The sequence below is a fragment of the Lethenteron reissneri genome, chromosome 51 (assembly GCF_015708825.2).
Source record: "Lethenteron reissneri isolate LAM-NWPU_2019-01 chromosome 51, ASM1570882v1, whole genome shotgun sequence".
Classification (NCBI taxonomy): domain Eukaryota; kingdom Metazoa; phylum Chordata; class Hyperoartia; order Petromyzontiformes; family Petromyzontidae; genus Lethenteron; species Lethenteron reissneri.
The window spans coordinates 9,602,017-9,625,055 of record NC_083829.1 but is presented as its reverse complement, the minus strand read 5'-3'; the positions used below and the strand labels follow the sequence as shown (position 1 = coordinate 9,625,055).

Below are 23,039 nucleotides of genomic sequence, written 5' to 3'. Positions count from 1 at the left end.
GGCTTCCTAATATCAGAAGGAAGAGAGTCCCAAATGGCCGCAGAAACGCAGTCGACCGTCTTTTGTTCAATGGCTCGCCAAAAGCCACCGCGAGGATGACCGGAGTTTTACATGATGGTTTAACAGTGGATGCTAAAAATGCCCTGACGTCAATTCGCAAGAGTCGTAAATCTTCCTTCAAAAGTACTCTGAGGCAAAAGATTAATGCCGGATACGGTCACATTTACAAATGTGATTTGGAAATTTGATTCTTAACAATGTATCGATTGTTAATTTTTCATGTAAAATTTTACCGAGGGACTGGATGTTGTCTTGGTGTGGTCCTTGGGCTGTTTTTGCTGTTTTTTTACTGCCTTTCCCAAGCTTTGGAATTGATGTACTAATACAATTGGAACTCATATACTTCATTTATTTACTAAACGATGCACTTTTTTGTTATTTTACCAGGCCCACTGAACTGAAAAGCTCTGGCCACAAATGATAGCTCAACGAAGTGACTTATCAGGTGGAAATTTAAAGCAGTCAAATATTCTAAACGCGTGTTTCTAAATGTAGAGGGAAAAACCCGAGGACCCAGAGAAAAATCCACGCGACAACGGGGAGAGAGAGAGAGACACGCAAACTCCAAATATACAGCAGGCGTCAGGGTCGGGATCAAACCCACGACCTCCTGCGTACCAGGTGAGGGAGTTAACATCTCTCCACCGTGGTTCTTTGTGCTCAGGCAGCCGAACAATCACAGATCAGGGTTCTTCTCTTCCGCAGGATGCAGGACGAACACAGCCTCAACATAAATCACCACAATCACTACAAAATTACCTGGTCTTCAATTCCCTGAACCTTTACAGGCGTGAACTGATCCATGTTGTAGTCGGCAAAGGCACTGCGAACAGATTAAACAAAATTAGTTGAAGCTGCTGCTGCTGCTGCGTTGGCAGCGGTGCCACAAGCACAAATTGCAACAAAATCACATTCATCAATAACACTGGCTTAAAAGGAAAAAAAATTTGAACATATTAGCTTTCGGACAATGGCGCTTCTTTGATGTGCTATGAAGAAGGGCCGTTGCTTAAAACGTCGGCCGCTACACATTTTTGCACTTTAAGGCCGTGTGATTAATAAATGTGTTGTTTTTTATCCGCCAATTACAACGGATTTAAACACAGGAGTTCGTCTTCAAAATATTGTTAAAATTATTTAATGGAATACACATTAAGCTACACATCGAGGGACCGCATTGCATTGGCACTGTGCAGCAAAGGGAAACGAAAATCTGGAACAATTATTTGAGTTGTTCGTGAAGCTCAGTGGATTATATCATTAGAGTGGATATTTTACTCTTTGGTTCTTTCGGTAAAGACACGTAGATGAAAAATAAAAATGAATAATAAAAAATAATAAAATGAAAATAACTTGGGTAAGAGGGGGGGAGGAGCCAGGGAGGAGGGATGCAGGGGGGGCGTGTGGAGTCGGGAGGGGGGTTAAGCCGAGTTAAGCTGATTAATAACATCCTTTTTTACTATTATTTTATTATTTTATTTTTCACATACGCGACTTTACCGAAATAACCAAAGAGAATGGATCCTTGCAGTCACGAAAGCTGAAAATCTAGAGTGGATATTCTCACGCATTATTCATTACTACAAACTGGCAGTTAATTAGCTGCATTCACAACATTGGAACACGCATCTCTATTTGGACAGCCTACGTCAGACTAAGTAGCTAATTGGCCAAGGTCCACAATGTCAAGTAAGGCACACCGAGGATCGAGAAAGCATCTCGTCATTTGTTGTCCTCTCTACAGATCCTGGTTTTAATTTTTTTTTACACAAAAGCACACATCTGCCTTACCCCCTTACAATAATAAAGGACTAAAAATGCAATTGCCACTAATTAATCGCGGCAATTTCGCACGAGTGCATTGACACGGGGCTGTGAATTGTGATTCAATAATCGCAGATGTACAACTTGACCGGCCATCATCAGCGACGGGAATCAAAGGCGCTTACTGTGACACTCCTTCCCTGAGGAGGTTGTCATTGTTGAGCAGCAATCGCACATCTGAAAGAGAAATGAAATCATGCGTTGAGGAAATCCATACAAAAGGCTTCTCTCGGTGAAATAAATACATCACAGCAATTACTATGACATGCCAATCAATTGCAGAACTCCAGTGTCGACTACAATTGCACACAAACCTTACACAGTTGCGTATCGACAAGAAAACCCCCACAAACCCTTGGCACTAACACAAAATAATAACTCGTCAATATAAAAGCACAAAAACCTCGTTACATCTCAAGCGAACGAAACCCTGCCAACAATAAATAATTAGCAAAACTTAGTTTCCATCCAACGCAAAACACACCACGAGTGGAAAGTGTTAACCATATGAACACGAGAGCACGCAAAAACCTTGCTCACTCACAGTAAATTTCGATTTAAAGCTTTCGTGACTGCAGGGATTCATCTTCTTGGTTCTTTCGGTAAAGTCACGTAGAAGGGAAGTAATAAATGTTTTATTTTTATTATTTTATTACTTCCCTTCTACGTGACTTTACCGAAAGAACCAAGAAGACACTCACAGTAAATTACAATGGCCAAGGTGAGACGTGTGCTTTCCATTCAGATGCAGGGGGGAAGGCTCTCCCCCTCACATAACAGGTGCCCTGCAAGGGGACTTAAAAGTGGCCGCCTAAGGTTACTATTATTATTACAAATAGAAAGATTCCCCATATAGCCTTGACAGACTATTGGCTATAATTGCTGTTAGCGAGCACCTAAGAAGGCCAGCACAGCACACGAGGGGGTGGGTGGCCCGACCACCTTTGTCTCCCCAGCGGCAATGGTTACATATCGCACCAGGTACTTATTTGAGGCCGAGTCGACCTAGGGGATGCCCAGAATCAGTTCAGATAATCGTCACCAGTGTTGGTCGTGAGCGGGAATCGAATTCGGGTCGCCTGGTTAGTAGCACAGTACGCTAACCCACTAACATGGCGATGCCGTGAACCAATTATTTTTACGCTTGTTCACCCAGCAAAACCTACCCGAGTCTCACGACTCGTTTTCAGGAGGGTCTTACCAAATGTTCACAGTAATAGGTGGCGATTACTGTGCACATTCCAACGGAGGCATTTGCGGGTAATTTTTCTACAATTGGGATGTTTTGCCGCACTAGATGCTGGGCCACGTCACATGTCCACTAACAATGGGAAAACTTAACACTCGGACAAGACGCACCGACTTTACCAATTTGTGTCAAATATCAGTCTCTTTAGTGGGTTGAAAGGCACCGCGTTTTTGGGCGTGCGTTTCTGAAAGGCGTGCAAGGATTGTGTAACGCAGGGTTGACTACGGACACAGCCCTGACTGGTAAACTCCGCTCTAAAGATAGGCGCATCCTCGTAAATGCTCTTCCCAATGATAGTCATGTTCCAATGTTAGCTGAACCAGGAAACACAAGGAGTGCCACTATAAGAAGCATCTTCTGAGGATTACCTTGTCCTAAGCCAAAGACTTGCTGCAGAGACATTGAGTACGCCTGACAGTATTGCCCTACACTTAAGGACAGCTGCATCTGAACTAAGTGTTTTCTTGGAATTTCTCTCACTTGACACAGCTATCGTGCTGTGACGGTTCCACCTGAAAACGGAAGCTTGCGTTGCCTCCGAAACGTCGTGATTTTTATTTTATTTTACTTTTATTAATTTTATGTTTTTACCTACGTGACTTTACCGAAAAAACCTAAGAATATAAGTGAAGGACATAGCCCTACAGCACTGGCCTATGCACTTACACCGAGACCCTCTCACCAGCACTGAAAAATTAGGACTTAGAAATACGCCATTCACGGAGGCTTCCTGCATCATGAAGTTGTGCAACACGCATACTTTGCAAGGTGTCGACATATCAGACAGCCGGATGCTAACCAAGCCACTTGAAAGTAAGCCGTTGCCATTCGAGTACAGCTGTTTGAGATAAATGCTATGCGTGTTGTGGAAAGACAGAAGCAATGCACAAGTCCTGAAGAGAACATGGCAGGCGAGCGTTTAGATATGATCAGGCAAAAACCGGTTGCGTCTGGTGTGATGTGTGTGCAGGAGGGGCGAGGGCCGATTGCCGAGACAGGCATTGAAATGGTCTCCACGAATCCGGCGACCAATGGGAAAACTTCTTGGTTCTTTCGGTAAAGTCACGTAGAAGGGAAATAATAAAATAATAAAAATAAAATACAATTCTCACGACGTTTCGGCCACAACGCAAGCATCCGTCCTCAGGTGAAGAACAGGGCTGTCGGAAAGACAGCGTCTGTCTGTCTTTCCAACAGGTGAAGAACAGGGCTGTCGGAAAGACAGCGTCTGTCTGTCTTTCCGACAGACCTGTTCTTCACCTGAGGACGGCTGCTTGCGTTGTGGCCAAAACGTCGTGAGAATTGTATTTTATTTTTATTATTTTATTATTTCCCTTCTACGTGACTTTACCGAAAGAACCAAGAAGATGAATCCCTGCAGTCACGAAAGCTTTAAATCGAAATGGGGAAACTGTCAAGGCAGATCTTGGAGGGCACGTGTCTACCGGGAAGCGGCTGCAGGGATCTGGTGGAAGTTAGGAAGCGATGGCGATGTGCGGCTTTGGCCATGATGACACCAATAATCTTGACCATGCCATTAAGTTTTGCTTCAGCCAAAAGGCTGTGGAGGCGTCAACATACAGGGCTGCCAGAGTGATCGTCAGCCGTGGACAATGCCAATCAATCCCTGTGCGGCACAAGCTGCAAAACGTTACCGGTCGTCCGGGAGGCAATTCCCACAGAAAGGAGGAAAACACAAGATGGAGGAGGAAGACCTCTGCATTGCTTGAGCAAACACTTGGAAGCACACAGCATCGAGGCTGCGTGCAGCCATGGTAGAGTCCCTTCGTTTCCCACTGCTGCCCATTTGGACATCACTGTGCACTGCCCGACCACCCCACTCGCCCCAATTGTCTCAAATTAGATTTCCCCATTCAAGTACAAAATGTGTAAATGTCTTTAACCGTGGTGCAATGTAGCAAAGTCAACGGCTTTAAGGCGCAAAAACGAATCGCACGCGACATTGGAATAGAAAATAAGGGTGAAAAATGTTTCAGGTCGTTGATGTGTTGCTACAGGCCTACTGCCCAAGAAAGGTTTGTGCCGAGTGAAGCGAGACATCAGAAAACATCTTAAAGAATGTTATCCTCATCAGGCCTCACGGTATGAACAAGCACAGCCTCCACAAACCCTTACCCAATCCGCCCGCTGATTGCCGTAGCGTTCTGACCCACCCATACTGAACATCTGTGAAAGAGCTTTATAGCTCGTCAGATTCCTCCAGTATAAATAAATGTTCTGATTATGAGAGGAGAGGTCTGTGGAAGTGGGGAGAGAGGGAAGGGAGGAGTGGGACAGGGCGAGGCCACTTGGTTTATGGGGATCCGACTCCACCTTGATTTAGTTCAGGCTCCTGCAAGGCTTCATCTCTTATAACATATATAAAAAACTATTCACTATTTTTTGTATTTTACCAGCTAAGGCCCAATGAGCTATGTAGCTCTTTTTCAGAAGCTACCAGGCCACAAATGATTGCTTAACAAAGTGGCTTATCAAGCGCAAATTGATGGCAGCCAAATGACCCTAAAAGCGTGATGTTGATTCTAAATGTGGAGATAAAAACTGGAGGACCCAGAGAAAAATCCACATGACCACGTGGACAACATTTAAACACCAAATCTACAACAGTCATATTTGGAAGCTGCACAGCAGGCAAGGGAGTAAACACAATGTCATCGCGCGTGCAAGCCGTCTTTGCTCGGGCTTGTGGAGCAGCGGCGAATGATTTCGCTGGAAGGCAAGTGCACCGATACCACAGAGGCAAAACCACAGCGGACCGAGCTCACAGTGCAAGGGCTCACTGTGCCAGACCGCAGCAGTGTGGCTTGCCGGCTCTCAGCCTCACTGCCCGAGTTCGGCGCTGCTCACTCAGCACACCATCATCGGGTATGCCCAAACAGGAAAGAGAGCTTGGTGTACCATGGAAATGCAAATTTCGTTTTGCAATTGTATGCAGTTACACTTTCCCCGATGTGTTCTCATGTTATTGAGGTTATGGTTCAAATTTGGCTGCTGCAAAAAAGCGTTTCAGACGGAAAACTTTTTGAGGGTGAATACATTTTGAGCCGAGCAGTGGCACAGGCCCGAATTCAAACACTTTAGAGGCAAGGCTTGGAGGCTCACACGGAATTGTGAAACTCCCAATCCTGCATGTCTGTGTTATAGCCAGGGGATTGCAGTACAATGTATCCTTGAAGCCACCTGTGCAGATGTGCCCGTTATTTGCCTATACGAATGTTTCTCCGGGTACTCTGGTTTCCTTCGACGCGAAAAACATTAACTAATGACATTGTCCACACATCCAAAGGAAAAACTCACCCGAAAATGATTGTCTCGGTGAGACTTTCCTAAAGCGCGTTTAATTGTTTTTTTTTCAGAACTTTACTACAATAATGTCCATGAGCTTAAAGCAGATAAGTTAGTCATTAGTACCACTGGAGTTGGCATAGCTTCAGTGGTTCCAATTTCTTGACGGGGCCAACAACTATGAATTATATAAGAACAATTTCAAATGAGTGGGTTTGTCAAGCAATCTACACATTACCCACATAAACAGGAACGTTTTGTTACCATAGGTGGTATCAATTTCTGCTCTGGCCCATGGACTACAAGATGACATCGGTGTTGTTGCCGATCACTAAATGGATTGCATAATACTAAAAACAAGAATTTTAAGTGACGCATTTTTTCTCCCTTACATATATCCCCTATTTTCAATGGACAAGTGAAGGGTTATGATCGTGCACATATGCATCTGCACTGTTCACTTCAACTATTAGGTCCATATTTTATTGATTTCGCATTTGCCCCAAGCAGGAAGTGGCTTCATCATCTGTGGAACACAGCAACCTCAGACCGCTCGCCAAGGCTGGGTTAGCAGTTCAGAAAAGTCATGACGAAAACTAACCTAAACACATTCCTGCGGAGGGAGCTGCTAGGAACGTTGGGTTGCTCGGTCAATGGCCAGGGTCAACGGCGGCGTGGTGTATTCCGCAAATATGCCCGACTGTGAGGGCGGGCACAAGCCGGCGTGAGTAGGTTAAACGTTGAGTTATATAAGGGCACCACGGGGTGACCAGCCCCTTCCCCACCCAGCCCCACCCCTCCCACCCCCCACCCAGCCCCACCCTCCCCACCCAGCCCCTCCCCCCCTCCCCACCCAGCCCCTGTCTGCACGATGGACGGACACAATAATCCCCTGTGGGCTGGTGGAACCAGGAGGTTCCTTCCAGTATAAAGTTACTTTGATACGAATGTCATTGAACTCAAACTCAACTCCTGCAGTGAACAGAGAATTCGTTGTCCTGTGCAAGAACCACTAGTTCACTTTAATCACTTATAACCAGATACTGGGGTGTTTTTGGCATGATGTATTATGTAATTGCGCGACATTTTCTTACGCAGTGTACATGTGATAAACGTACAGAGTAGAGACTTAATTTCACGCTCAACAAAATTATGCTTTTAATTTTTGGCAGGCAACACCGAAAGAAAGCAACGTTGTACAATTATCGTATATTGCCTACTCGTTGTACCGAACCTATCAACAGATATTGTCGTATGGGGGGGAACCCAAATGAATTCACATACATCTTGGCAGTAAAGAGTCCCATCGTGACTGCAGTAAAATCTACACTTGATGAGACACACAGGCCCCTCGTGCTGCCTGGTGCTCATTACACACCGCAGTGTCGACGTTCGCCATAAAAGTAAACCAATGGTTTACCAACATGTCAAAAATTACATCTCCCCAATTGTCTTAAACTACCAAATAAGTGTGATATGCCATCACTAGACTGAATAATTGTACTGCCGTCTTAATCCATTGAGCGGCATGGTGGTACGCATGCCTGTAATCCAGGCTTAGTGGATCAAAGATGTTGGTGAAATTTCGATTTAAAGCTTTCGTGACTGCAGGGATTCATCTTCTTGGTTCTTTCGGTAAAGTCACGTAGAATGGAAATAATAAAATAACAAAATAAAACAGACCTGGTCTTCACCTGAGGACGGCTGCTTGCGTTGTAGCCGAAACGTCGTGAGAATTATTTTATTATGTTTAATTTTGTTATTTTATTATTCCCATTCTACGTGACTTTACCGAAAGAACCAAGATGTTGGTGAAATCCCCAAAACTGCTGGGCCCAGATGGCAGGGATGTGGCAGTACACAGCAGACGTTTTATCAAATGAAGACTGTTTCACAGCTTCGAGGTGAGCACCTTTTATCGGCCATCCGGAATCCCCTCTCCCTTACAACATGATCTCAGATAATAATTCGACTATTGTACACGTAGCAGACCCACTGTGCAAGTCCAGCGACATGCCGCAAAACCACCGCACCGAGACCAGCGACAAAAGCCCGGAGGGTCAACACACACGGAGGGGAACTTCCTCTTCGTCAGGTTATAAAATAAAATACTTCCATAATACCGGACCGTTAAATACTTTCAATACTCTACAGTGTACTTGGCATCATCGTAATCACACCCCCATTCATTACCAAACAATTCTAGTAAAAGTCCGATACAACGCAGTTCGTTAAGCGGACGAGGGTCATGCCCCCCCCCCCCCCCCCGAAAAAACAACAGTGGTCTATCGCTCCCCCCTCTCCACTAGTTGCGGCACAGCATGGCAAATAGCTGTCAACACCCACCACCTGACCTGCCCTCACAATACCCTCCATGGTGGTGCATGCACGGTCGGGAAAACAGACACGGAGACACTCACACAGACACATGGAGCCGGATGCAAAGACACACAGAGACACGGAGAAACACACGTGCGTGTTCCATTGTAACGGGGGGGGGGGGGGGGGCAGTAGCCTAGAACCCGGGTGGCTATTCATGTCCACCCACCTCCCCACCCCGTGTTAAAATCGACCGTTTTGATGTCAGTTTCACGATCTGCAATTTGGCAAATCAACTTGCTTATTCCGATTGCAATATACACGTCACTTAGGTGTGTGAGAATTACTAACTAAGAACCACACTCATTTTAAACAATAAAATTCCCCACAATTGCAGTCAGAGAATTCAAACCAATTAAAATGTTCCCGTGTATCCCAAGTCCAGTGCCGCATACCTGGACCTTACAATGCACAGCCACCGCAGGGCATACAGTCTGATTGTAACAACATGAAATACTCTTCCGTATTAAGAAGAGGAAGTTGCTGAAATTTCAAGGGGTGGCCCATACTGTGTGTGGCATGCAGAACTAGAAAGCTTCTGGGACTCAATGGAATCTGTGTCAATATAATTAAGGATTAATAACTTTTTTAAATATCGAGTAACAGCTGTCTTTAAAAGAAAAAATACAACTTGCAGAATTACGAGCACATGGCTATTACAACCGATCCATTACTAATCGTTTTTAACTCTTACAATTGTACTTTTGAAAGTCTAAACTAGAGAATATTTTTAAGTCCATTTCCATTGGCTGTTTGTGGAAATCATCAGTCCTACCCCAAGTTGACCTTCTCCTGATCCCTGTTCTTAAATATTTGCTCTTTCCCATTGGTCTTAATCAGTTGATTCACCTCAAACAAGTCACCCAACCTATTGTTTGAGTTCCCATAAGTCCAACACATCCCTCCTCGTCTTGGATGAGCGTTAGAGGATTTACATGAAGTGGTGGCTGAAGGTCTCTGGGATCTAGAGTTGTGGGACTAATAGGGTACAGAACCAATCCCAAAAGCAGGCGAGGCTCAAGTAGGACACATTGGCACCCAAAACAGGATAGTGGGTCACTGGATATTCAGGGAAACAAATAATATGAAAACAAATAACAAACATTGTGATGGAGTTGTGGGATTGACAGTCAGCCCCAAAAAAGGACATTGGCACACTGGAATGTGCAAACCTCTGCCAAGCAGATAAGCCAATGCCTGCTAGTTAATAAACGTAAATAAAATAACATGACTATTTATGGAGACAGTTAAACGACATGGAGAGAGGCGAGTGTAAGTTAGGGAGAGGGGATTTACACCCCATGGCAGTAGTTCAACCGTTCTGGGCTTGTCAACCAATACAAATCTGTCCGTGGACCACAGGTTGGGGAAGCACTGTCCTAGATTTCAAGCTTTCGTGACTGCAAGGATTCATATTCTTAGGTTTTTTCGGTAAAGTGACGTAGGTAAAAAATTAAAATTAATAAAAGCAAAATAAAAATAAAATAAAAAATCACGACGTTTCGGGGGCAACACAAGACGTGTGTTGCCTCCGAAACGTCGTGATTTTTATTTTTATTTTACTTTTATTAATTTAAATTTTTTACCTACGTGACTTTACCGAAAAAACCTAAGAATATGCACTGTCCTGTCTCATAAACGTGGTGCCACTGGGCCATGTCACCACTCCAGGATACAGCATTTGGAGCAGGATGGAAGTTCTTGCAAACGTGAGATAAGTCGTTGAATCAGAACCAAAAGCTTCGTGGTAAGGTTGTTTTCGAATTTGTGGGTTAAGCAGGAGAAAAGCTGTTCGGTCTGGTTGTGAAAAATAAAGATATAATGGTGGTAAGTATCTAAAACAACGAGAGTAAGGGAAGGCTAGACATTCAAACGAAAGCATATTTCACCTCTTACGCCACATACAAGCTTTAAAAAAAATATTAAAGTAACCAAAGTATGAATGCTCTGAATGTCCATCATCTTCTTAAATCATAAAAAGCTTGTAAAACACACACATACTAAAAGATACCAATACAGGGTGAAACAGAACGTGGAACCCTTCAAAATATTGTATGCAGCAGTCATTCACGGTTTTATCAGTCAAGAACATCAAGAAATAGAAACATTATCAGAACGTATAGCATGACAGAAGGTGCCAGGCTAAGGTACAAGCTCAGAATGTTTTTTTTTTATCCTAAAAATTACGGTATTATGTAACCTTCATCACAGACAAGATTACCGAGTGTGTTAACCATACAAATAAATCACACATATTTGTCACATTGGACATAAACTACACTTTAACAACTTAAACAAAACACAGCAAAGTGTTTCTCTCCATGTGCAGTGTGCCAGATGGCCAGTTTCTGCAAACCCAACCAAATATCAGCTGATGGCAGTGCGTGCCACCGTCAGTTCCACATAGTGAAGATACGTCTTTGGAAAGCTCTAAAAAAAGTTAGTGGAATTTCATCTACATATAATATTTATCAATTAAAAGATGTTTAAATAATAAAGTTTTATGTACATGGACAAAATTTAAATTATTATGGCTAGGAAAACCTATATGTTAGAATACAAGACAGGGTTTAAAACAAAACAATAGTACATTTTGAACCCTTGAGTAGACAGAGTGGTGAATATTTGAAGGTAGCGTAAGAAAACAGGCTAAGCAGAAACTTACCGTTGAACACCTCGTTAAACTCCCCCGGAGGTGCATGTTTGATGAAGTTGGCCGCAATCCGCACCTGAAACAAAAATATAGCTTCATTAAAAAAAATTCTATTACAAAGCACATGGCAAACACACTATTTAAAAACCAGTAACTTTATAAAACTACAGAGCCGGTCCCCGCTTTTACGACACAATGCATTGCTGGAAAGGCCGTTGTAAATTGGACCCTATTTTTCCATAGACGTTGAAAACATCACTTGCCGTTGATTTTTTCCTTTCATGAGCAATATTTAAAAACGGGGTTTAATGAGTAAAAATCCACAAAAACACTTGAGGATAACAAAAGCTTCATGCCAAGTCACATCGGAAACAAGACTGCCTCTGTTCAATTGTGTTCAGAGTCGTTGTTGCAAGAGTTTTCTTTCCGTCGTAAATCGATCCATATGGTGGCATTATATGAAACTCTTAAATGTGGATCACCACTGTAAAACCGGAGACCACCTGTAACAATTCAACTGCAATGTAAGTCGACAAAACCAGCAACACGAATCATCGAATTCCAAAACACAAGAGGTTGCACGAAAACTTCCCAACATAAAAATGCTCGGCCGTGAATATCTGTGAAGGGGGCGGCGATTTGCGTGGCCATCTTAGAGAAGTGATGCAAGGCTGCATTTCCCTCCCCATGGCAGAGGGGACACAGTTCCAGCAACAGATTCACACGATGTACATTCACGTGGAAAATGAGTTTCATTTGCAAATGTAGGCTTCCAAAAGAAATTGAATATTAAACAGTCGTCTCTCCTCCAATCGGATGCAATTACTTCACTTCAGAATTTTACAAATAGCAATTAAATCAAAAGTTTCTTGTTCTACCCCAACAAAAGGTAAACGTGCCCAGGAATGCAATCCCAGCGGTATTGTGCCTTGTCCTCACAAGAACAAACCTTGCCACAATGCAGTCCCAGCAACATTGTATAATTTTAATGAGCTTACTCATTAATTCTAGATTTGAAGCTTTCGTGACTGCAAGGATTCATACTCTTTGGGGTTTTTTTTTCATAAGCTACAGCAATTTTACTGGAGCAGTTACACCTGATTGCGGAGGCTTGTGTTGCTTCCGAAACGTCGCGAGTTAATTTATTTTAAAAAATTACCTACGTGACTTTACCGGAAAAAAACAAAGAGTATGAGCTTAGTCATACTTTTTAATGATCAACGTGTTTGCCTGCTACTCAATCGCGACTATTAGTTACCTATTCGTATGCCTATTAAACATAGGCGCTCAGAAAACATCTTAAATGAATGTCCTCAACAGGCGTCACAGTGTGAACTAGTGCAGCCTCCAAACCCTTGTCGAATCTGTATCTCTGGCCCCTCTGTTTCTGGGCCATCGCCCAAAACGTCGTCGTAACATTCTAACCTGCCCCTACTGGCCACCTGTGAAAAAATAGCTTTATTGCTCATCGGATTCTTCCTGCAGGATAAATATTCTGATTCTGTAAAAAAAAAAAATAGGGCCACAGCGGTATTGTTTAATGTGTTGAGGTCGGTTTGTTTCACCAAACATGCTGTTACACACACGAAGATGTACTACATCAAAAACAAATGCATTCATTGCGTCACCAAAACGTGCTTAGTTTCCAAGGCATCTGTCATTGTTTGTGAAATAATATTTACTCTGCTTCAAGGCAGCAATCTCTGAAGCATGGTTCTGTATCCCCAGCACTTGAGATATTTACATTTTACAAAAAACACCCTTTACACAATGACTCCTGTTGTACAGCGTGTATGTGTTACTCTCTCGTGTGGCCCAGGGCAGAACGGCACAGCACGTTTTTCGCAGCGTGCCATTCATCACATTTCACTCTGCGCTCGCTTCGCATCATGCGGTAAACTCCACGTTGAAATCCCGTTAAGATTGTGTGACCGGAATCATGTTACACTCTCCCCTGTATTTACACCACTGGTCTTTCAATGTTTGCGTTACAAAAATGCCCTTAGTAGTAGCCTTCTTTTGTCGGTGTTTAATGTAACAAGTGTATCGCGTGTAATGTTAACATTGTTTCTACAGCTGGGGTATTTTGAAAAGTTCCTCGGCTAACGGCAGACTTTAATAAGAAGCCATGAGGCGCAAACTATCAGGCATGCCACCACCGATGACTTCAACATAAACACGCACATTCTGGCGGAACAAGTGGACTCCATTAAGCTACCTGCCCCGAGATGCCGTGGAATGGCTTACAAAATAAATAAAAACACCATTCGAAGCCTGTTGATTTTTTTTGTTTCAAACGACTTACGATTAGACGTTTAGCAACGTCTCAAAAGGGGTTTAAGGGAGAGTCGAGGAGAGCAAGAGACATTGCCCAGTGGGATGGCAGCCACACCCCACACTGTCCCACGAGGAATCTCACCATTCCTGCCAAGCAAGTGGTGACACTCAATCTGCCGAGGTGCAAGCCCCCTACACACTACATCAATGGGGTTCGTAACTTTTACTGCAGCCTTGCACCCCATCTTTTGTTCGCAATCGTAAAAGAAAGCCGTATAATGTTAACAAATACATCGGGGTTTGATGAAAAGAAGTTGTTAAATTTCGATTGAAAGCTTTCGTGACTGCAGGGATTCATCTTCTTGGTTCTTTCGGTAAAGTCACGTAGAAGGGAAATAATAAAATAATAAAAATTAAACATTATAAAATAATTCTCACGACGTTTCGGCCACAACGCAGGTGAAGAACAGGTCTGTCGGAAATATAGTTGTTACTTAGGCGCCTGTGCTCAATTTGTGTTTCGATGGTTTACCTTCTAAAAAAATCTGGCAATGTCTCGCACCCCAGGTAAAAAAACCACTAATCTACATCACTGTTGAACAGTACACAGAGATGAGGAGCTGTTGCCCATAACAGTGAAAGCCCCTCTGAGATGACCCTGTATTTAAGTGCCAGGCAAATGGGAGTCAATCTCCCACAGAAGAGTCATTAAAAATATCGGGTATCGTGAAAAGTACTCGCAAATAAGAGAGCACATACCAAAACACTGCAAAGCGTGCAATGTAAACTAGATTTTTTTTCATTGTGTGCATGTTTTTATCAGTGTAATTGCCTTCCATCGGCACAGCCATTTAAATATACGTACACCAGATACCCAGGGTATTCTCAAATGTTCACCGTTTATAAAATAATTCCACTATATTCGTAACTAAAATAGCTTTCAATTGTAACTCAAAACGGTTGTCATGTCTACAGGTGATAAAGGTTGTAATTATTGTTAATGATGCAGGTAATAATTCACTTCCCCCCTCATTAATTATAATTTGGGGTCCCAACTCATAAAAAAAATACTGTAGTTTGTTTTACCATTGTGGCGTGCGTGGAATCTGAAATGGTTGCAAATATTACATCAACCAGTGTCAGCAGCGAACAACATCACACGTCACCGATGAATGTTTTGTTCATGCAACAATCACTTTAAATCCATGAATCAGAGCATCGTTGCAGGCCTGCTGTTTACGATACCATAATTTAATCGAATGCAAAGTGCATCCGGCATTCTCTGCCCTTCCAATGAACGTCATAAACACACATCATCAAGTCACCAGCAGAATGATTTCCTCTGTGAGAGCCGCTCTCCTCGTGAAATAAAATTCTGCATATTGCACCGCGCATGTTTGCGAACGATGGGGAAACGTTGCAAGTTTGCAAACTTGGAATGATCATGGACTGAAGCGACTTCCCCCTTGAATAGTGTCCAGTCGAACCCCTCTTAACGACGGTAATTGGTTCCACGAAACCGGTCGTTAAGCGAGTACTGGATAGGAAATACACGTGACAGGCTTCATTTGTTCCCATAGCACCGACACTATTTCACCCCAAAAAATACTGTATAATATTTAAACAATAGATATTAATACATTAAGATAATAACATTACAAACACATAATATTTAAAGAATCACGGTTAATCAATGCGTTAATTAATATTTACTGTACCTACAACAGCGCGTAGTTAACAGGGGAATGGTCGGTGAGCGAACACATTGGGCTCTATGGAGACCCGTCTACAATACACTACACTATACACTACACTACTATAGACTAAACTATACACTACACTACTATACACTACACTCTACATTACACTATACACTACACTCTACATTACACTATACACTACACTCTACATTACACTATACACTACACTACTATACACTACACTATACACTACACACTACTTTACACTATACACTACACTATACACTACACCTACTGTACACTACACTATACACTACACTCTACTATAAGCTACACCATACACTACACACTAGGCTCTATGGAGGGCCCGTCATTAAACGACTATTGTTAACAGGGGTGCTCGTTAACAGGAGGTTCTCCTCTACAAGACTGTTCCCCCCCCCCTCCCACTGGACATGATTGTCAAGAAATTATCCGCCAGTCGGTTCGCGTCCTTGCGCCCAGCGCGTCAATAGCGCATAGCGAGTCAAGGCAAAGTTAAAACATTAAAAAATCTTGCTAGGACTCGTTGTTATTCCGGATAGAGTTATTGTCCTTTCTTTCTGTCGCCGTGAAAGCGCGTTTTTTAAAACATCCGCATTGGTGTCCTACTAAAACAAATGTATCTCGAGAATTGCATGGGAGATCAAATGGATCCGTACTCCCCATTCTCCCCATATTCATTTTTTTGAGCAAATACCCTCACACCTTACGCATCATACACCTGCCTTGCAGGCAGCAGCAACCAAAGCCTCCTATATAGAGGCTCTTGCACAGTGTGTGTTTCAGTGGGAGATTACACAGCGTTAATAACACATTCAACTACGCGTTTCTTTCCGTTCACTTGGCATCTGTGTGTTGTGCAAATGTGAAGGGCGAGGGGGGAAACAATGAAAGCCTGTACTGTGCAAGATGCATGCACGTACGATTCGTTTGCAATGAAACACAACAGAGACGATATCCCACCTCTTTATATTTCGATTTAAAGCTTTCGTGACTGCAGGGATTAATCTTCTTGGTTCTTTCGGTAAAGTCACGTTTATATTTTTTTTCATTTAAATGTACGTATGTGATGTCAGTTGTACGCATTACGGCAAAAGTAGTTTTCACGCAAATGTATATGTTGTCCTAAAGCTGTATCGCGTGCTTTAATGCCCTGACTAATGACATGTTAATGCCACGTGACCTCCTGGCACAGCGTTTCTCACGCTCTTTGCAGATCTACTTCTTGCACGAGAATGTTATCCCTATGGGCCCCCAAATGACTGTAGACTCCGTGTCAATAGAAGAATACAAAACCATTTAGTCAATCTTCACCCTGCCATTGTGGTTACCTTTGTTGACCTTTATCAGCTCAAGAAGTTAAACAAAACATGTAGACCCTCCTCCTTCTTCTTTAGCAAGTTATGGTTCCGTTTTCTACACCGGCTACAGTGCAAATTCCTCTTCTGGTGTATAAATATCCTGCCGAGCAAGCATTGCCACGGTCTGACTGGGGCAGATGCCACTGCCTCAATGTGCTGAACAAGGAGTAGCCGCAGCAGCAGCAGCAGTTACCACCGAGCCAGCCAGGGGCTTCACTGAGCCACTGTACAACACTCATGGCGACTCCAGCTCAAACCTGAAGTACCCGAAGCACAAACGAGTGCACAAAGGTTATTGTTGTCATGCGACTACAGTGCCTCCGTGTCCAAGTACAAATATTAAACAAAGGGGTTAGTCATCCCCCACTTCAGCGCGGGGGAAAAAATGCAGCCTCTATCAGCAAGTTGTTATGCTGCAAAGCCTTACCTGAAATACTAAACCGTATTTGCCTTTGGAACATTACAACAAAGTCTCTGCTTAGCAATGCAAAGCAAACATTGAATTAGAAAATCCATGTTCAGATTTACACTGATTTTATATGAAGGCACTTAGGAAAACTCAAGTTAGCACTGACGATATTTCCAGTTCCAATAGTGCACATTTATCAGTGATCATAAAATAAATCTATTTTTTAAGAGGTTAATATCGTGAGCATACATACATAACATAAAGGACATAAGCCCTACGATAAAAAAAACTCATGACATTACTGTATTGCTCAATCTGTACCTGAGTAACAATAACGTTATTTGGCAAATAAGATATTACTTTGAAAAAAAAACATCTAAAATAATGTCAAATACCCTGAATCTATATTCACCTCAATCAGGATTCTGCATGGCTCACGAACCATCAATGCATTCTGAGTGGTAGTACAGTATACCTGCAATATAAACAATACCTAACCCCCATCATCAATGCAAAGACAACTATGTAGTGGTTCTATGATCATCATGAGCCATGAACTATCCATAGTTGGATGGAGACCTCAACCAAGTCATACAAATCGCTCAAGATTCTGCTTTGCAACAATCCATCTTGCTCCTTCTTACACACGAGCCAATTCGATTCCTCCATCTCTTCCAAACCACTTGAATCTATTCTCATCTACCTTATTTAATCATTTTCATTGCGTTCGACCTTCAATTACCGCCCTAGGTATACATACCTAGGACAGCACATTAACTTATCCAACCAATCCAGGTAATCGCCATGGTAAGTATTCCCAAATGGCAATGGAAATAGCCGTAAAGTCCATTAAAAAGTACACTCATGTCCTTTACAGGCTTAAAATTGTTCATATCATTATAAATAAGTACCAAACATTACTATTAGGCACCTTTAGCCAGGAAAGCCTCACTGAGTCTCATGACTTTGTCAGGAGGGTCCTGCAAAGCTTTTGCGGTGTAGGGGGGGGGGCAAAGATTGATATGCATATTACAAATGAATAATCTGTGGGTAAGTTATACAAATTTCATAATTAAGACATTTCCAAAACATGATAAAATCCCAAAAAATTCGTACGTGTATATTTACTACACTGGAGCGTGGCAATGCGGGTAGATGGTTTCAACTCATGACAGGAGGATACAAAGTAAAATACTGGCCTCAGCTCAGCAGATTACCCACTTGTGGTTGAGAAAAGGAGGACTGCTCTGGGGGAGGGGAAAGTTGACAGTGGAAATGTTGAACTTACATCAATGGTTAAGAGCTACCAATGGAAATAAGAAATGTGTACAAACAAGATAAATATAATGTACTGAGCTACAATAAAACACGCATCTCCCAGTAGGTCAATAGCATCCCTATCGCAAATTCACTCACATCGTGTTCAGTCAATAAAGAAAATAACACAATTTTATAGTGGTCGTAAACATGTTATTTTTTAAGTTAGCTATTAAATAAGTTAACTGTTAACAACCTTAAGCGCATCCCGAGATGACTAATTTTCTTAAACAATATGGTTATTTAACAAAAGGTATATTAACATAATTAAATGTCAACGTTCCACAATAGCTCTTGTACCAGGTTTGATGCACAAGGCTGTGCAGTGTAGCTAACACTTTCTGACATGGGATGGGTAATGAGGCACATCAAAGTACAGTAACTTGGATATGTAGACAGGAACAGACCAAGCATCCTGCATCCTTTTTTCTGGTTTGACAGTCTAATGATCTTGTGTAAAGAACATCGCCCATTTGCTTCACATTTATTTAATATGGGACTACCACCAGCTCAAATGGGATGTTTACAAGCACGAGATTGATTTCGGTCTGTTTTCTTCACAAGGGACATAGGCCCAACGGACCTCTAGATCTTGCTGTATTAGTGAAGTCCCTCTGATCTGGATTAACAGCCAATGCTTTGGGCATAAGGCAAGCAAGCAATATAACGTGGCGAGCAGAGCCAACATCCGACCTGTTTTGCTTGAGAACACCACAAGGCATGACAATGTAGATACTTTTTTGTAATCCTTCACAACGTTCACCCTGAACTATTATGAAAGTGTTGAGCTGGTGAAGATTTTGCAGGAGGGTTCTTTTTAAAACCACCGAAAAGCAACAGCAACACGTCTGTCGCCGTAAACTCCAAACGCATTGATATTGTGCGTGCAATTACAAATTCTCCTTCAGGGGTCAATGCAGACCATAAACCCTTCGGGGGAGGGATGTGACAAACAAAATTATGCAAGTGGAGGTTGGTCATGCCATAGACACTGGACCACAAAAGCGAGAGATTTCGACCACTGGCTCTGGACCTGCCAGGGAATAAAACGTGTCACTTAATCGCACGTTTGAGCAAGTACTCTGGATAATGCATTCTTCAATTCCTAACGCGCAGTGTTTGACCCAAAGAATATATGGATACGATTAATTCTTGTTGGATGAAGCAGTAGTTTTAGTTCCCGAAAAATAAACTGGCGAGCGAAGAAATACCCTGCTAAAGATTGAAATAAATCAGTTACTACGGTACAATACTTGCTCAGACTTCCTGCCATCCTAACACGACTATGAACAATACTTGAAAATGCGTCGTCATCCAAGTCTCACAATGCCTATGTTACGCAATAACAGAACTTAAAATGTTCGTAATTAGTTCGCAAAATACTCCAATGCCACAAAGCTCACTAAAAGTCAAGGCACTTTCTGTTGTGTGCCTTGACTTTGTTATTGAAAAATACTTTTAACGTAGTCTATATATACACACACAAAAGGTATTCTTACATATAAAAGACGAGTAGTACAGATTATACAAAAGGCCAATAATAAGACGCGTTCAGCTACTGGATGTGCCACTTGTCTGCTGGTGTGCATCGCGTGAATATTGCCAAACACAAATGGCAGCAATACATGGCAAATAAGACGGTGTTTACACGGCAACCATATGGTAGAAATCACAGCGAAGTACTCTATTTAACCTTGCTGGATAAATAAAGGAAAGGATTTTGCTTTCAGGAGGGAGTCGGGCGGCATTGTGTGACGTTTGCCAACATTCTCTTGTGTTTGTCATGTGGCAGGGGAAAAGCGAGGCGAAGAAGCGTGCCGCCGGATGCGTGAGAGAGACACACACACACAGCAGAGAGAGAAAGAGAGAGACACACACAGCAGAGAGAGAAAGAGAGACACACACACACAGCAGAGAGAGAAAGAGAGAGACACACACAGCAGAGAGAGAAAGAGACACACACAGCAGAGAGAGAAAGAGAGACACACACACACAGCAGAGAGAAAGAGAGACACACACAGCAGAGAGAGAAAGAGAGAGACACACTGCAGAGAGAGAAAGAGACACACACAGCAGAGAGAGAAAGAGAGACACACACACACAGCAGAGAGAGAAAGAGAGACACACACACAGCAGAGAGAGAAAGAGAGAGACACACACACACAGCAGAGAGAGAAAGAGAGACATGGGCGAGGTCTCCTCTCTCTCGGGGTTTTTTGTTGTTGCAGACCGCTGCTCGTTGACGCCCTCGGGCACCGCGAGTAACGGAGGCGACGATCCACGGCGTCGGTGTGCAGAGACACAAGAAGCCCTGGTCAGAGCGAGAGATAGAGAGATAGAGAGAGATAGAGACGCAAGGAGCCTAGAAAGGCGACAGAACGAGATGTGTGTGTGGTCGAGAGAGAATTGTGTGGGGTCCAGAGAGATGCGGTAGCGTGAGGCCGTGAGGCCGTGACCGTAAGAAACCGCGAAGGGATCCGAGGCATCGATACGAGGAGAGGGGGGGGGAGGCGTGATAAGCCGTGAAAGATGCCGTGAGATGCCGTGAGAAGCCGTGAAAGATTCCGTGAGAAGCCGTGAAAGATGCCGTGAGAGATGCCGTGAGAAGCCGTGAGAGAAGCCGTGAGAGATGCCGTGAGAGATGCGTGAGGCAACGCAGCACGAAGCCGCGTGATGGATGCGTGAGCGAGCCGCGAGGTTCTTTGAGACACGGGGCCCAGCCGTGAGCTGGCGAGAGGAAGGCGCGAAGCCTGCGGGATGGGGAGAGCGTGAGAGGCGTGAGAAACGTGAGTTGTTGATGTCTCCTGTGGGAGGGGGGGGGCCCCGTGGCATCGGCTAACAACGCGGAAGTGTTGGCGAACGGGCCCCGCGCGGGGCGTCGTCTCCCGGGGCAGGGTCGGGGTGGTGGTGATGGGGGTGGGTAGGAGGAGAAGAAGCCCCGGGCGGGCGAGAGACGAGAGACGGGCAGCCCCGGCGAGCACGAGGAGAGAGAGAGAGACACGGGAGAGAGGCCCGGGGTAGTGATGGAGGAGGAGGTGGAGGTAGTAGTGGTGGTGGTGGTGGTGGCCTCGCGCAACGAGCCTCCCTCGGCCCCGTGCGGCGCCTCTGCTAAGGCGATGGCGGGAGACGTAGAGCTCCCCGTAAACGCCCCCGCTCCACGGCGAGGACGTCTGGTCACCGCGCCGGGGCTTCCTCGCTGCCCGCCGCGGTGAAGGAGGCGGCCGAGGCGCCCCGAGGTGGCCCCTCACCTTGTCCTGCTCCGAGATCTGCTCCTCGTAGTCCGCCATCTTGCGCCACCGCGAGCCCCGCCCGCCGCCGCCGCGCGATGCATGCCGGGAGCGGCGCGCCCCGCTGCCGCCTCCGTGCCCATATAAGGCGCGGGGCCTCCAGCAGCCAATCAGGCTGAGGCTCGCAGAGACTCAGAGCCACACACAGAGAGATTCAGAGCCACACTCAGACTCACTGAGCCACAGACTCACTCAGACTCACAGAGCCACACAGAGATTCAGAGCGACACACACAGAGACTCAGAGCCACACACAGACTCACAGAGCCACAGACTCACTCAGACTCACAGAGCCACACACAGAGACACACTCAGACTCACTGAGCCACAGACTCACAGAGACACACTCAGACTCACAGAGCTACACAGAGACTCACTCAGACTCACAGAGACTCACTCAGACTCATAGATCCACAGACTCACAGAGACTCACTCAGACTCACAGAGCCACAGACTCACAGAGACTCACTCAGACTCACAGAGCCACACACAGAGACTCAGAGCCACACACAGAGCCACACTCAGACTCACAGAGACACACACAGATACACACACAGACTCACAGAGACACACTCAGCCACAGACTCACAGAGCAACTCACACACAGACTCACAGAGTAACTCACACACAGACTCACACAAGACTCACAGAGTAACTCACACACAGACTCACACACAGACTCACACACAGACTCACGGAGTAACTCACACACAGACACAGAGTAACTCACACACAGACTCACAGATTAACTTACACACAGACTCACACAGACTCACAGAGTAACTCACACTCAGACTCACACACAGACTCACAGAGTAACTCACACAGACTCACAGAGTAACTCACACAGACTCACACACAGACTCACAGAGTAACTCACACACAGACTCACAGAGTAACAGTCAATAAATATAGAGCAGATAGCTACACTGAGTGCAAGAAACATTACAAAACAGAAGAGCAGTCGGACAGGGACCAAAAATATTCACAGTGGCATTAAAATATATTTTCCAAATATATTGAGATAAATGGAGAGTGTGCATTGGCCATCTCTGTTACAATTAATAATCGGAAATATTGTGTTGTGTAACCATGATGAGTGGCAATTAAATTGTATGCTAACAAATTCTACACATTCAGTAGTAGGTTTTTACCCTTTAAACTGGTACAAAACTG

At 44.1% G+C, this 23,039-nt stretch overlaps 1 protein-coding gene across 1 annotated transcript in view; it reads right to left on the bottom strand.

The window, feature by feature from the left end:
* The window catches only part of LOC133355515 (F-actin-capping protein subunit alpha-2-like), a 32,668-nt gene extending 10,737 nt beyond the window's left edge, over positions 1-21,931 (bottom strand). Inside the window, exons 1-4 of the mRNA XM_061572843.1 lie at positions 21,826-21,931; positions 11,484-11,547; positions 2,010-2,061; positions 820-883 (exon numbers count right to left, since the gene is read on the bottom strand). Coding sequence (XP_061428827.1) covers positions 820-883; positions 2,010-2,061; positions 11,484-11,547; positions 21,826-21,864 — 219 coding nt within the window. The 5' untranslated portion in view covers positions 21,865-21,931. The remainder of the gene's footprint in view (positions 1-819; positions 884-2,009; positions 2,062-11,483; positions 11,548-21,825) is intronic.
* Between the last annotated feature and the right edge of the window lie 1,108 nt (positions 21,932-23,039).